The 15,734-nt window shown below is 39.7% G+C and overlaps 1 protein-coding gene across 1 annotated transcript in view; it reads right to left on the reverse strand.

Annotated features, from left to right (window-relative positions):
• Window positions 1-505: 505 nt before the first annotated feature.
• The window catches only part of DMBT1 (deleted in malignant brain tumors 1), a 69,537-nt gene continuing 54,308 nt past the window's right edge, over window positions 506-15,734 (reverse strand). The window contains exons 22-27 of the mRNA XM_036735229.1: window positions 15,550-15,700; window positions 13,591-13,799; window positions 11,525-11,697; window positions 7,083-7,480; window positions 1,767-2,035; window positions 506-1,113 (exon numbers count right to left, since the gene is read on the reverse strand). Of these exons, the coding sequence (XP_036591124.1) occupies window positions 1,786-2,035; window positions 7,083-7,480; window positions 11,525-11,697; window positions 13,591-13,799; window positions 15,550-15,700 (1,181 nt within the window). The 3' untranslated portion in view covers window positions 506-1,113; window positions 1,767-1,785. The remainder of the gene's footprint in view (window positions 1,114-1,766; window positions 2,036-7,082; window positions 7,481-11,524; window positions 11,698-13,590; window positions 13,800-15,549; window positions 15,701-15,734) is intronic.

Raw genomic sequence — 15,734 nt, forward strand, 5'->3', positions numbered from 1 at the left:
CTGGGATGATCTTCAACTTATCCTGCATATTTCTTGTTTGTGCAAGGTTCTTTCCAACTTGTCTCCATTAGATTGTGAGCTCATTGAGAACACAGAGAGCAGGGACTGTTTTGTTTGGGGTTGGTTTGTTTTGTTTTGTTTCTTTTTTGCCTTCTTTGAGTGCTTAGTACTTAGCACAGTGCCTGACACTTAGTAGATACTTAGTAAATCCTTGTCAATTTTACTTGACTTGGCTTTGACAGACACTAGTGTCATCCAACCCCCATATTTCATAGATGATGAAACATTCCCAAAGAGGAGAGTTGTGTAACTTGCCTCAGGTCACACAACAACTTAGTGGCAAAATAGAGCAGAGACTAAAACCAAGACCTCCTGACTTCTCATCCCCTAGACCACAAATCTTTTCACATCAGACCACAGAGATAATTTGAAACAATCTCTTCCAACAACTGATGGACATCTCAGTGTTCACATGCCCTTTCAGAAAATACTGACAATACCAATATATGCTTTAACAAAAAGGTTTTATTCTGTCCATAATCTCCCAAAATAAGGCTATGATTTGCATTAAGGGGTCCACATAAATTTTACATTTTTAATATTTTTTTCCAAATGCAGACCCAAATAACAGGAATCCTATCTAGCAGAAGCTTTCTTCTAATTGGGCTTTTCAAATCAATTTTTATGCAGAATCTCTTTACCATTGGCAAGTGCTTAATGAAAACATTAATGTTTTATACAAATCTAGTCTACTAAACAACATGGAGAACTCAGAACCACCTTGCCCCACCCCCACCCTGATCTCAACTATTTCAATGTAAACCATATCACAGCTCAATCTGTATGGCATATTCTTCATGCTGATTTCTTGAATGTGACCTTTCTTGGGCCACATGGCTTCTAAGGCATTGTGCCAAAGAAGGACACAAACGAACTCTCCTCTTCACGTTTTACGGAAAAGCCACCTCTCCAGAAAAGATCTTTTCTTTTTCTTCAATTTACAGGCAGCACACACCACAACCAAAAAAGAAAGCAACAGCAGATACAGCAAGGGGGTTAAGAGCCCTCCTGGGATTCACTCAGTCCAGCCATCAGCATCTGCAACAGCTCAGTCTGAGAAGATGAGAGAAAACATGATTAAATTTTGGTCCTAGTTATTTAGTATCAGGGACTAGAGCATGACACAGGAGCTAAGAACCAGGTAAGCTTTTGAGGAGGTTCTTTATGAGCCGTATCTGAGAAAGATCCAACCGATTATATATACATGTTAGTGTTATCTAATTAATTTTTAAAAGGTATTTTGTGATATTTAGTTTTTTGTTTTAACTCTAAGCACACCCTTTCTTTGCCTGAGTGAAAATAATACTCTGGTTGTTAAACATTTACCAGTACATCACCAATACATTGTATGTGAATTAGTATCCATGACATAAGAGAATATGTCAAATTACTTTTGATTTTTGCCACACATAGTCCTTAGCCTCAAATGTTTACCAAATTCTCATTTCTTTTCCAAGGTTTCTACATTTAATTTAGACCTAGGATCTCTTTGGCTTGCGTTCTAAGAAGTCTTTTGGCACCAGGTACGTTGTTTTCAAGGGGGATGCATGATGTTCTTACAGAGACTAGCAATTGGTTCAAAGAGAAACCACTAAATCTAGTCATATTAGAATTGTTATTCTAATCATTAACTAAGGTTCTCATTGAACTATCCTAATCACTGACCTCCTAGAGTCATCCAAAGTCACCAAGTTTTTTGAATTTACCAGATTTCAGTCTTGCTTCTTATTTCTGGAGTTGGAATGGCCCCAAAATAACATCTATTTTCTCCTGATAGGAACTCGTGTCTCTTTTGGATCTTGTTACACATCCTCTGTAGCATCGTGAAGAATAATCAAAAGCCTGACACACCACGAATTTGCACTTCATGTAAACAGATGGGAATCTCTCCAAGAAGGCAAAGGATCTGAATCCAAATCGAACTTGATGTGGGTGTGGTGAGTAGTATGTTACATAGGTATTGTCCCTAGTGCACCTGAAAGCAAAGAAAATTCAACTGATGGCTTTCATCAATAGCTTATAACATCAGAATAAAATATTGCTCTATTGTCCCTAGAACACAGTGACATAGTTCTTATCACTCATTCAGAACCATGGGACCCTTTTGGTGACCCTAAAGGAGAATGGATTTATCCGAAGTTGGGATTAGAATGGTCTGTTGGCTCTGTTTGTCAAAGAAATTTCTGGCAAAGTAAAAATGTTAACGGTGAGTTAAGAAGCAGTAAGTGAATTAAGAAACAGAACTTAAGGGTTTTGAATTGAAAGGAGTCTTAGAGCCCTTGTCTAACCCCCTCAATTGATAGATGAAGAACTGGAGGAGGTGAAGTGATTTGGCAATTAAGGAGAAAAACTGGGATTTGAACCCAGGTCTCCTGATACCAAAGCCAATATGTTCCTACTATAACATTATAGATAGATAACTAGACATATATAATTGCATGTATATGTGTATATAATTATATACATTTATATAGTATAGAATCTCATATAATATGTATATTATATTACATGCATAAACATTTCTGAAAGTTTGTGGATAAGCCAGTTGTAAAAATTCAGAACATATTTTTCTATAAAAACATTTATTCAATCAGTCAATATTTATTATCTGCTACACAAAAGGCCCTGTCATAAGAGTTAAAGGAAATGTAAGATGGTGTTTACTCTCTAGGAGGTTACAATCAAGTAATAATAAGAATTCATATCTATAAAGAATGTTGAGGTTTGTGAAGTGCTTTTCTCACAACAGCCTCATGCGGCTATTTCCAATTCTCAAGCAAAGAAATGGAAGCTGATAATGACCAATTAACTTGTCTATGATCATATAACTAGTAAGGGTCAGAGCTAAGATTTGAATGCAGATCTCTTATTTCCAAGTCTAAGTCTCACTGCACTTTGCTTTGCCTCATAAGTGAGGGGGGGGCGGCGACAGGGGAGCATGTACACTCATGAACGTAATACAGAATGGAATATGATGAGCGCATAAGAAAGACATTGAAAGCTACAAGAGATCAAAGGAAGGAGAGATCAAGGAAATCTTCATGGAAAAGGTGGGATTGGAGTTGGATACTAAAAGATGGATGGATTTCAGTAGCCAAAGATGAGGAAGAGGATGTTCTAAACACATGGAATTATGTCAGCAGAGGCAAAGGGGCAAGAAATGATGAATAGTACCTAATATATCTGAAAAGGATGAGTACAAGATAATCCTTGAAGCTAGATCCCCTCCATTCTCTTGTGGGGAGAGGCTAATGATAACAGAATAGCCAAGGAGGAGAAGCAAAGATTCAATCGAAATCACTAAGGTGTTTAGGTTGATGAGGGCTTTAGAAGTCATCTAATTCAATCCCTTCATTTGACAGATGAAAAAACTGAAGCCCAGGGGGCAGAGCCAAGATGGTGGCTGGAAAGCAGGGACTTGCTTAAACTCCCCCCATCCAGGTCCCTCCAAACACCTATCAAAATGGCTCTGAACAAATTCTAGAGCTGCAGAACCCATGACATAGCAAAGGGAAACAGGGCTCCAGCCCAGGACAGCCTGGATGGTCTCTGGGAAGGGTCCATCACATGGAGCTGGGAGAGAGTGGAGCAGAGCCCAGCATGGACTGCACCAGCACCAACCAGACTGAGAACTGGGCTGAACAGGCGTAGCGCCCTGAATCAGTAAGTTGTAGCAGTTACCAGACTTCTCAACCTACAAATGCCAAAGACAACAGAGAAGGTTAGTGGGAAAAGCTGCTGGGACAGAGTGAAAAGAGTGCCCAATCAGCCACCACCCAGGAGGTGGTGGAGGTGGTGCAGCTCTGAGGCTGCTTCCAGAGCTACAGCTGCAGTTGCTTCCAGCCCCAGGCCCACCTGGTGGGAGGAATTAAGCAGCAGATTAGAGCAGGGGTGCAAAGCCTGCTTTGCCCTCCCAGATCTGGGCTGCAATCCTGGTTGTGAGTTCTTGGGGGAGGAGTAGCACTGGTGTGGCAGAGCTTTCCGTGTAGAAGTAGCTCTAAAAATAGCAGCACACCCCTCAAGCTTGGAACAAAGTACTCTCTATTGTACAAGCAGTCATACCCTCACGAAAAGCTCAAGGGTCAAGTAAGTTGGCTGGGAACACGAACAGGCAGCGAAAATGCTCTGAGATTCAAACTCAGACTTTGGAATCTTTCTTTGTTGACAAAGAAGACCAAAACATACAGCCTAAAGAAGTCAACAAAGTCAAAGAGCCCACAACAAAAGCCTCCAAGAAAAACATGAACTGGTCTCAGGCCATGGAAGAGCTCAAAAAGGATTTGCAAAAGCAAGTCAGAGAAGTAGAGGAAAAATTGGGAAGAGAAATGAGAAGGATGCGAGAAAACCATGAAATACAAGTCAATGACTTGCTAAAGGAGACCCAAAAAATACTGAAGAAAATAACACCTTAAAAAATAGAGTAACTTAAATGGCAAAAGATCTCCAAAAAGTCAATGAGGAGAAGAATGCCTTGAAAGGCAGAATTAGCCAAATGGAAAAGGAGGTCCAAAAGACCACTGAAGAAAATACTACCTTAAAATTAGATTGGAGCAAGTGGAAGCTAGTGACTTGATGAGAAATCAAGATATTATAAAACAGAACCAAAGGAATGAAAAAATGGAAGACAAAATGAAATACCTCATTGGAAAAACCACTGACATAGAAAATAGATCCAGGAGAGATAATTTAAAAATTATTGGACTACCTGAAAGCCATGATCAAAAAAAGAGCCTAGATATCATCTTTCAAGAAATTATCAAGGAGAACTGCCCTGATATTCTAGAGCCAGAAGGCAAAATAGAAATTGAAAGAATACACCGATCACCTCCTCAAAAAGATCCAAAAAAGAAAACTCCTAGGAATATTGTCGCCAAATTCCAGAGCTCCCAGGTGAAGGAGAAAATACTGCAAGCAGCCAGAAAGAAACAATTTGAGTATTGTGGAAACATAATCAGGATAATACAAGATCTAGCAGCTTCTACATTAAGGGATTGAAGAGCTTGGAATATGATATTCTGGAGGTCAATGGAGCTAGGATTAAAACCAATAATCACCTACCTAGCAAAACTGAGTATAATGCTCCAAGGTAAAATATGGATTTTCAATAAAATAGAGGACTTTCAAGCTTTCTCAATGAAAAGACCAGAGCTGAATAGAAAATGTGACTTTCAAACACAAAAATCAAGAGAAGCATGAAAAGGTAAACAAGAAAGAGAAATCATAAGGGATTTACTAAAGTTGAACTGTTTTGTTTACATTCCTACATGGAAAGATGATGTGTGTAATTCATGAGACCTCAGTATTAGGGTAGCTGAAGGGAATACACACACACACACACACACACACACACACATGCACGCACGCACGCACACACACGCACGCACACACACACATATATATATATGTATATGTATATATGTATATGTATATATATATATATATATAGACAGAGGGCACAGGGTGAGTTGAATATGAAGGGATGATATCTAAAAATATAAAATCTAATTAAGGGATGAGAGAGGAATATATTGAGAGAGGGAGAAAAGGAGAGATAGAATTGGATAAATTATCTCACATAAAAGTGGCAAGAAAAAGTAGTTCTGTTGGAAGGGAAGAGGGGGCAGATGAGGGGGAATGAGTGAATCTTGCTTTCATCAGATTTGACTTGAGGAGGGAATAACATGCACACTCAATTGGGTATCTTACCCCACAGGAAAGAAGGAGGAAGGGCACTAAAAGGGGGGAACGATATAAGGGAGGGCAGATAGGGGGAGGAAGTAATCAGAAGCAAACATTTTTGCAAAGGGACAGGGTCAAGGGATAAAACTAAATAAAGGGGGATAGGATAGGAGGAAGCAAAATACAGTTAGTCTTTCAAAACATGAGCATTGTGGAAGGGTATTACATAATGATACATGTGTGGCCTATGTTGAATTGCTTGCCTTCTTAGGGAGGGTGGTGGGGAGGGAAGAGGGGAGAGATTTTGGAACTCAAAGTTTTAAAAGCAGATGTTCAAAAAAGAGGTGTTTTTGTATGCAACTAGGAAATAAGATATACAGGCAATGGAGTATAGAAATCTATCTTGCCCTACAAGAAAGCAAGGGAAAAGGGGATGGGGGAGTGGGTGACAGAAGGGAGGGCTGCCTGGGGAATGGAGCAATCAAAATATATTCCATTTTGGAGTGGGGGGGAAGCATAGGAATGGGGAGAAAATTTGTAATTCAAACTCTTGTGGAAATCAATGCTGAAAACTAAAAATATAAAATAAATTTAAAAAGGAATGAATAAAAAGAAAAAACTAAAGCCCAGGGAAGCTAAATTATATCTCATGATCATATAGCCTAGACTAGAACTCAGCAGTTCTAGTCTAGTCTACATCCTTCTATACCTTCTATACTACCTGTAATTTCAGTGATTTTGGGGGGAATAAAATCCACCTCCATTAGGCTGACCTGGACTCAGTATACCTAAGTGCAATATATTTATCTAGCAAGTATAAATTTGATGTTCATAAATATGACCTTGAGCCACAGGATCTTTATCATCAAAGAAAGATTCAATTATTTTCACTTGTACTTATTAAGCAGGAAAGCAACATATTTTATAATAATAATAATAAAAACTTCAGCAACAAGATTTAGCTGGGAGTCATAATTTTTGAGACCTGAATTCAGTTGCTCCCGTGTTATGTGACTTTGGACAAAAAATTCACTAAATTTCTCTGAACCTCAATTCCTTCCTCTGCAAATGGGTGTAAGAGTACTAAGTCTACTCAAGGGATTGCTATGAGGATTGTTTGAACTATTAGATCTAAATGGACTTTGAAATACTTTTTTTTAAAAGCCAACTACCCAAACTAAAGTATTACTGTTATTGCTGTTGCTGTTGTTATTAGTATAAGCACTTCATGCTTCATCAGTACTAATTATCCAGAAAATCCATCCCTCGAGTGTTTCAGGAAACTGAATTTTTATTCTAACAAGAGGAAGTTAAATTTAGGCAGCAGCAAAGACAGTCCTTACCCATTCCTGATTAAGTCATAAGTCAAGTTCGTGAAATCATTTGCATCTGGGGATGCTAGGCAGGTGTCCACAAACAATGCCAAGCTGGAATCAGCGTGGATAATTTCTCCTTGGATGTACAATTGCTGGTTTAATCGCACAACATATGGTGTATTATTCACAGGCAGGAAGAAAGAAGAGGACTCGTAAAAAGACAAATCCACACGGAAACTGCTATACTGGATTTGTTTGATTTCAGCAGTCCCATTAGTAATAAACATCGTTTTCACCCAGTTGTTCCTCAGCATTTTGCAGCTAACATGGAAGCGGAGACCTTTCTCTCTTGTGATGACACCATTCGGTTGAACAGGTTGACTTGATACAAGGATATTGCTATAGTCGACAGTGTCACTGCTTATCTGTGGGGGGGAAAACAGGGATGTAACTAGAGAGATGTTAACACAGTAATAACTACACCAGAAATAATCATCATTTTGACTTGTGTACACCTTAGCAAGAAGTTTACAAAGAGCTTTTATTCACAACAGTCCTGTGAGAAGGGAAGTGAAAGCACGATTGTCCCTGTTTTACAGACGAAGAAAGTAAGACTCGGGGCAGTGATTCACTCAAGGTCTCGAAGCTAGCTAGTAAAAGAGCTGTTACGTGGACCCAGGCTTTCTGTTTTCAATCTATGGCTCTTCCCACTGTGCAACACTGCCCAGATCGGTTTGATTCACTCATTCAAATGAAGTATTGAGATATTTATGAAACTCAAGACAAATGATACCTGATGCTAACAAGCTGGTCAAACTTGACCAAGACTTTGTCCTCATTCTTCAGCCAAGCTGGACTGCAGTGATTTAACACAAATGTATTACTATTTGTGAGTGTGCATCTCATTGTCCTTTGCTCCCTCGGGACACACACCTGAACAGATAGGTCAAGGGATCTCTCCTCTCTTCCAGCTAGAATGTAAAGTACTTGAGAGCAGGGATATTTTCTGGTTTTGTCTTCCTACTCCAGAATTCTGTGGGTAACTTCAATAAGTAATGATACCATATTGACCCAAATATAAGGTAGCCTTACTTTTCAATAATAAAGAACAATTTTAATGCAAGGGTGTACTTTATCATAGGCAACCCCTCCCTCTTGCCCCTGTGGCAAGCTCTTTGTTTTCTGAGACTGGAGCTCATTCACATAAAGCTGGAAGAAACTTTAGAGGACATCTAGTTCAAATTCTTCATTTTATAGATGAGGAAACTGTGGCCTTGAAAGTTTAAATTAATTTAAAGGTCATGTAGCTAGTAAGTGGCAGAGCTAAGATTTAAAGCTGCGTCCTCTGCCTCCAAATCTAGCATGCTGGAGTTACTGTTCTATTTAAATACTTTACTCTGTGGCAGGCTGTGTTTCAAAGCAGGATATCAGATGAGCCTCAATACCTCAAATCTTCACAGGGTTATTGATTTAAACCTGGACGGGCCCTTAGAGGCCACCTAGTTCTACCATCTTGTTTTTGTTGTCATTGATCTTTCATGACCCCACAGCCAGGCCCTTCTGTCTTCCACCATCTAATATGTTGGACACCTTCCGACCTGAGGGGCTCATCTTCTGATGTCACATCTTTTAGCATTTTAATCCTGTCCATGGGTTTTTTTTAGTAAAGACACTGGAGTGATTTGCCATTTCCTTCTCTAGTGCTTCGCCTTTTGTCAGAATGCTCCATGATGATCTGTCCATCTTGAATAACCGTGCAAACTATCCCTCACAGTTTCATTGAGCTACGCAAGACCCTCCACCACAACAAAGCAGTGATCCAGAAAGGGCCATCTTATTTTACAGAAATGAAAACTGAAGCTCAGAGAGGTTAACTGACTTGCAAGGTTCTTTCTTGCCTTGCATCTTAAATGCACTTGGAAAGTCACCTTGCTGGTGCTGTAGCCCTCCAATGCAACTTAGAAAACTAGACTGACTGTCAGGAGACTTGTCTTCTGTTCCTCTGTGTTCCTTTAACTTGCAATGTGACCGTAAGCAAATCCTTTGCCCTCTTAGGTCTCTGTATTTTATGTTAGACATGAGATTTTACTAGATGTTCCTCTAATTCCCTTGAAGTTCAGAGGTGCAGTGATTCTGGAGTTCAGATATTGATTAACCAGTTGTTTTCAATAAGACAACTGCTCCTTGGTAACATTTTACAACTTGTTTCCAGGTACTTTGTGAGGGATTTTGGTCTTGAAAGGTCAACTTCTCTCCTAGAGAAGTTTTTTCAGCCCCTCCTTCCCATCCTGCCCCTCCCCTCTAAATGACACACTTCCCCTTCTCCTCCCAGGAGTGATGTTTATGAGATTCCTGCATCAAAAGTGCTCCAGCAGTGATAAACAGCAGTACATAGGAAGGCTAGGCCTCTCCACTTGAGCCATAGACTATTCAAAAGTAAGCTTCTAGAGGCCTGAGACTTTCTCACTTTTGTCTCTTTCTCCCCAAGGATTAGCACAATACCTGGCACATAGCGAGCGCTTAATAAATGCTAGCTGATAAATTGATTGATTGATTGTCCAGGAAAATAATTCTAAGTCCTGTGCTCTGTGTCCATAAGTGGAAGGACAAATTACATTTCTTTAAGCTTGATTTTTTCTAAGATAAGTGGTGGATCAAGGATGTATGTTTCTATCATTCTGAGTATTTCTTGGCAGGGAACATTGCCTTTGGAATCAGAGGATCCGGGTTTGAATCCAAGCTCCACTGCCCTTGCCATCCTTAAGCAAACTACTTGACTTTTTGGGTCCTCCGTTTCCCCATCTATAAAGTAAAGGGGTTGGACTAGATAATCTCTGAGGTCCATTCCAGGTTAGGATCTATGATCCTTCCACCAAGGTGTTAACAATTAATCAGTGTTTTAAGAGATAATCTTCATGAATTTAAGAGTGGTTCTCATACTGGTGAAGAAAGTGCTCGATATTAGTCTACAACTGTTTGGAATCAGATCATCCATTAAAGGCCTCCTCAGGTACTTCATCATAGCTGTGGCTCAAAAAAGAAATTTATTATCTAATGGTTAGTCAACTTCCTGGGAATGAGCCTCTTTTAATTCAATGAGGCATGTTCCCAGAAGACAGATGCACCATCTGTCACCAGGTCAATACTCAAAGCCTTTCGGGCTTAGTAGGACCTGACAGAGCTTTAGCTGCTCTGGCATTGCCTTCGAGAACCCAGAGACATACCTGATCCTTGATGATCCATATGAGAAGGCCCTCGGCTGGCTGTTTGATTCAATATAGTCCAAGAAAAAACACTCTACACTTACTTTGTCATCATGCAATTCACCCTTGACATTGACCATTGGCTGTAAAAGACAAAGGTAGTCTTCCCTTTCAATTGGTACTTGTATTTAACATCATTTATAAATCACATGTGTCCAAGGAATGGGAGAAACAATGTGCTGAGTTTCAAATGCCTTTTAACTTAAAAACCTTCTATCAAGAATTATTTCAAGGCCGTGAAAAGTGGCATATATTTTCTAAATTCTACTATATATAGCATGGTTGGTTTTGGAGGAATAAACCCTTTCTGCAATGTGTTCAGAGGAAAGAGAACTACATTTAGAGTCAGAAGATGTGGGTCCAAATTCCACTTCTGTCCCTTATTACTCCTGTAACTTAACCTCTCTGGGATTCAGTTTCCTTATCTGTAAAATTGGAGGATTGGACTAAATGACATCTGAGGTCTCTTTTAGCTCTAAATCTCTATCCCTATTATCTTACAATGCTGAACTAACGTTATTGGGATGTCTATTCAAAAAAATAGCTATTTTTATTATGGGGGTATGTGAAAAAGAGGGAGTTTCTTATGACAATTGAAAACGCAAATGGAAGAAAGTACGTCGACTCGGAGTCAGAAGGACCTCATTTCAAATTCCAGTTCATCCCCCAGCTCAGTATAACCACGTCGCTGTATCTACCTGAGCCTCTAATTCTTCGTCTGTAAAATGGGAATGATACCATATATTGTGCAGAATGTTGTGCAAATCAAATAAAGAAAAGTATGTGAAAGCATTTTATGAGCTCTGATGTTCCGTACAAGAGTAAATTATCACTATTACATGTTAGCCGGCATAGAGGTTAGAGTGCCAGACTGGGAGGCAGGAATACCAGAGTTCAAATCCTGACTCAGACGTTTGCTAGCTATGTGACTCTGGACAAGTCGCATCACTCAGCCTCAGTCTCCTCGTCTGTAAAATAGGGATAATAAATAGTGCCTACATCCCAAGGTCATTTTGAGGATCGATTGAGATAACATACATGCAAACTTTAATATGTTATATTAATTTGAGTAAATCAACAAGGCCCCCACCAACTGTGGCAATGGTGTGGATGGTGAACCAGCAAAGCAGACCGGGAGTCTTAGAATTTTAAAAATGATTATTTTCTCTGATAAGAAGCACTTTAAAAGACAAACTGGAGACTTACGGCTTTTGTTGTCCCACAGCCATTATATGGTATATTAAATACAAAATAGCTTGAGTTTTCCACAGGCCGACAGGATGAATTATAAAAGAGAAAATTCAATGAATTATAACCCAGAGATTGGAGATAGCTTTTACTGATGGTGACTCTCATTTGATCTGGTAAGCATACTAGAGCTGGTGGGGGACAAAAGAAAAAATCCTTGTCAGTGTACTGAGGTGTATAGAAACAAGTGATAGTTATTCTTCTCAAAGAAATGATGCAAACAGTGAGATAGTCTATAACATCTGTTATAGAGATGTTATTGCATAGAGCATTAAGAACCAACAAGGCATGAGCAGACCTTCAACACAGCCAAAATTTATTGCTATAAAACTATAATGGACAAAAACCTATCTAAAAATCAAAAGGTAATTAGACTTGTGGGATCTGTGAAGGAGCAAAAGGATAGGAGCTCAGAAATAAAAGCACAACCCTGAACCACAGTACCACCCTCTGGTGTACATTTATATAACTCCTACTTGGGAGTCTGTTCAAATACATGGCCCCATGGCCACAAAATTCCATAGCCATGACACTCAGGATATTTGTCATGATCTGATCAATGAAATGCTCATAATATCCGGTGGGGACATGGGACATTAATAAACCTATTTTCATAAAGATATATCAGTGGAACAAAATAATTCATCATTGCAAAGAAAAGTACAATTCCCTACATATTCTTGAAACTTACTATTATGCTATGCTTGAGAATCTAAAATGAGACCTTGTTGGTTCAGTAAAGATGAATTTGTCATGTCAAATTTGTCTCTACTGAAAATAGTGCCATGTCAAGGTTTATAATGGGTTATTAAGGCATACAGGTATATTTGAGCAAGAACTCTAACTAGGTTTGATATCACAGACGACAGCCATAGACTCTGCAAAAACTCCCCTAGTCACCATTGCAAACAATATTGGTCCCTATGTCCACATTTGATTCTAGGGTAGTACCTTGGCTGTCTACAAGGGCGATTACACCTTTCAAAGAAACATCATTGACTCCCAGGGAATAACATTGTACCTTGGGAATTTGACTCTATTTCACTGAACATTTTTTTACTGTTTCTTTTTTCACCTTCCACTAGAGAATTACTGTGATGCCACAATGTGATTAGAATTCTTGAAGGCTATGCAACCAAACCACAAACTCTGGTAGGTATTAAGACTAATATGACCCCAGCGATAGACTGTGTCTGCTTTCTGAGGACCAGCAAACCTAAGTATATCAAGGATCATCACCAGCCTATTGGCCACTTTAGGAGGAATTCTTTGGCCAAAGTGACCCAGGGGAGGGATAATTACTATACACTCCAAAGGCTGTACTAGTATCTGTGAAATATTAACAGAATCAGAGGTAGACCTTCAGTCCATGGGGCTGTAGAGGAGAGATTTCTTTGGAGGATTTATGGAAGGGCATAGATAATTCCTATTAATTGCACTGAATAATAAAGCATTGATGAAATGAGATATGAACTAATAGAAGAAATATCCACTCTAGTGAGAGCCTGAATCCATCAAATTACTGAATATTTTTGCACAGTGTGTTGGAAACAGTTCTGGACTGGCAGTAAAGGGACCTGGGCTCTATTCCCAATGATGCCATTAACTAACTGTGTTACCATCTTCAAGCTGCTTTTCTTCCCTGAACCTTCTTTTCCGCTCTTTAAAATGAGGAATCTAGATTAAGTGAACTCTAAGTAAATAAGATCATAGAGTTGAGAGCTAGAAGAAAACTTATCTAACTTTAAAATCATCTTGTTTTAGCCCCCTCATCCCAACTACCCATCCAATACCTTAGACATTAGGAAAAGAAACACGAAAACCACAGTCCATGAAAAGTCTACAGCTTGACTAATGGCATTCCTTTCTGTTCCCCTACCTTCCATTTTGCCTAAACAAATTCATTGATTGAGGACTCAGTGGCCTGCCAGGGCTAGTAGAACTTCCTAACTTATAAGCAGGAAGAAGCAGACAGAGAGAACCCAAAAATCTTAATTGGTCCCTCAACTGAAGATGAAACTTACAAGTGCCGTCGTCATTTGGTGTAGAGTAGTACTGAGCCTGGAATCCTCTTCTGGTGACACTGATGTCACTGATGAATCGAACGGACATGAAGTTTGTTGTTGACGTAAAGGAACCTCTGTCTCCATTGCAAACTCGTGCAATTAACGGGGATGTCTGGTAAGGCCCGTCATAGATCTGAATATAATCATAGTTACAGTTTCCTTCGAGCCTAAAGAGCCAAAGGCAAAGGATATCTTAGCTTTATCCTGCTTAGATTAAGAAATCCCATCTCCTGCTGTCTCCAATCTGCTTTTTCCCTTCCTTCTCTTTAGTGTCCTTGTGCTACCTGGCCTCCCTTTCCCACCCCCCATTCCAAATTATGTGTCCCTTTCTATTTTGCCAGTCCTCTCTCCAATTTTTCCAGTCACCTAACTTTCATTGATAGTTTCTAATGATTCAAGATGCTATTTCTCTTAACTAAAAAATTTGTGTTCTGAAGGATACAAAAGAATAATTATTATCAATAACTTAATTATAATAATATACAATATCAGATATTATAACATATAATAATCTCTGTAACATCTGTTATAGATATTTTGTTGCACTGAGCATTAAGAACCAAGAATATTTTTAACTTAGGAAATTGAAGCATAATTCAGGGTAGTGAGGAAGATATTTGAGATAAATTGGTGCCTCAAATCACCCAAAATAGGGAACTGCCTTCACCGAAGACCAGCCATCTACCTAATAAAGCTAATAATGACCAGCAAGGCACACCAAATTTCCTTATACCAAATGGACTAATTTTTCTGATACCAGCAAAAATTATTCCATCCTTAGTCCTAATATACATATGGTTCACTGGGACTTAAGATTACAGCCCATAAAGCCATGCTAGAATAAACCAAGTCCACACTTGAGGCAGACTCATTTTGAGGGCACAGAGGACAGTCTCACCCTGGGGACTGCAGGGGACTTGGGAAAAGGGGAAGAAAGAAGCTATAAGGCAAGCATTTCCACTGCGGGAGGAAACAATCCGGAGCTGCTCCCCTCCTCCTGAACTTCACCCCCAAGAGTCGGGAGAGGGATAAGGCAGCCCCTTGAAGAAAGGGACACAGTGATGAAACCCTGGGTGTGGTATAGAGGAATTTTTGTGGCCCACACTTCCAGGCCAAACTAAGGGATGATGGCTTCCTCATGCCAATTACAGATCTACCTTAAAGTAAGGTAGATAAATAAATAAAGCATGGCAGGAAGAGGGAGGAGTAGTGGAAGGCAAATTACTTAAAAATGTATTGATGGGAGATACTGTGGCCAATTTGAAAGACCATTGAAATTGCAATCAGAAAACCTAAGTTCCAGTACTGATAGGGGGGATGGAACATGTAATCTTAGTTGCCTTGAGCACTGAGAAAGTGCGTGACATACCCAGGATCCCACAACCAATATGCATCAGAAACAAGACCCAGCAACACCCAGGCCCCCACTGGAAGTCTTTGCTTCCACCTCAGTTACTTATGAAGTGCTGAGGGAGACACTATACAGTAGCAGTCTGAGGATTCCGCAGTGGCCCCTGACGTGACTGAACATAGTCTGCATCCTCAGACATTCCCTGGACTCCCTTCTTCTTATGTTGAGGCAGCATGGCATTCGGGGGCAAGGAGGAGAAGCTGCAGTTTAGTGAACTCCTTGACTCTTGCATCCCATGTCGCTCACTGGCTGGTTGAGTTGCCCATCACCATCCAAGACTGGTCAGGGTGCCAAGACTATTGAGTAAAACCATCACTTATTGCCTTGCTGTTGATAGAAAGTGTGATGGGGAGAAGTCACCACCCCTTATGTACTGACATGCCCCATAATTATTTCTAGATGCTCAGTAGTAGAAAATCTGTGCTTCTGGGCCTAATGTTGTCCATTTTTATACTTAGTATTTTGATGGAGTTTTCTTATATTCTGTAAAGAACTTCTTCACTTACTGTACATCTTCAAATACTATGGTCACACGGTAGTTATTTGGCACTTCAATATCCCAGACACAATTGGCATGGTTTGGATAGTTCCCAGGGAAATTTGGGCTGGAAATGAGCCCTGAGGACTGAGAAAGGAATTCTCCACAAGAGAACTTTGCTGTAGAAACAAAACAGAAATTCAGGCCTCACTT

This window comes from Trichosurus vulpecula, chromosome 8, assembly GCF_011100635.1.
Source record: "Trichosurus vulpecula isolate mTriVul1 chromosome 8, mTriVul1.pri, whole genome shotgun sequence".
Taxonomy (NCBI): Eukaryota; Metazoa; Chordata; class Mammalia; order Diprotodontia; family Phalangeridae; genus Trichosurus; species Trichosurus vulpecula.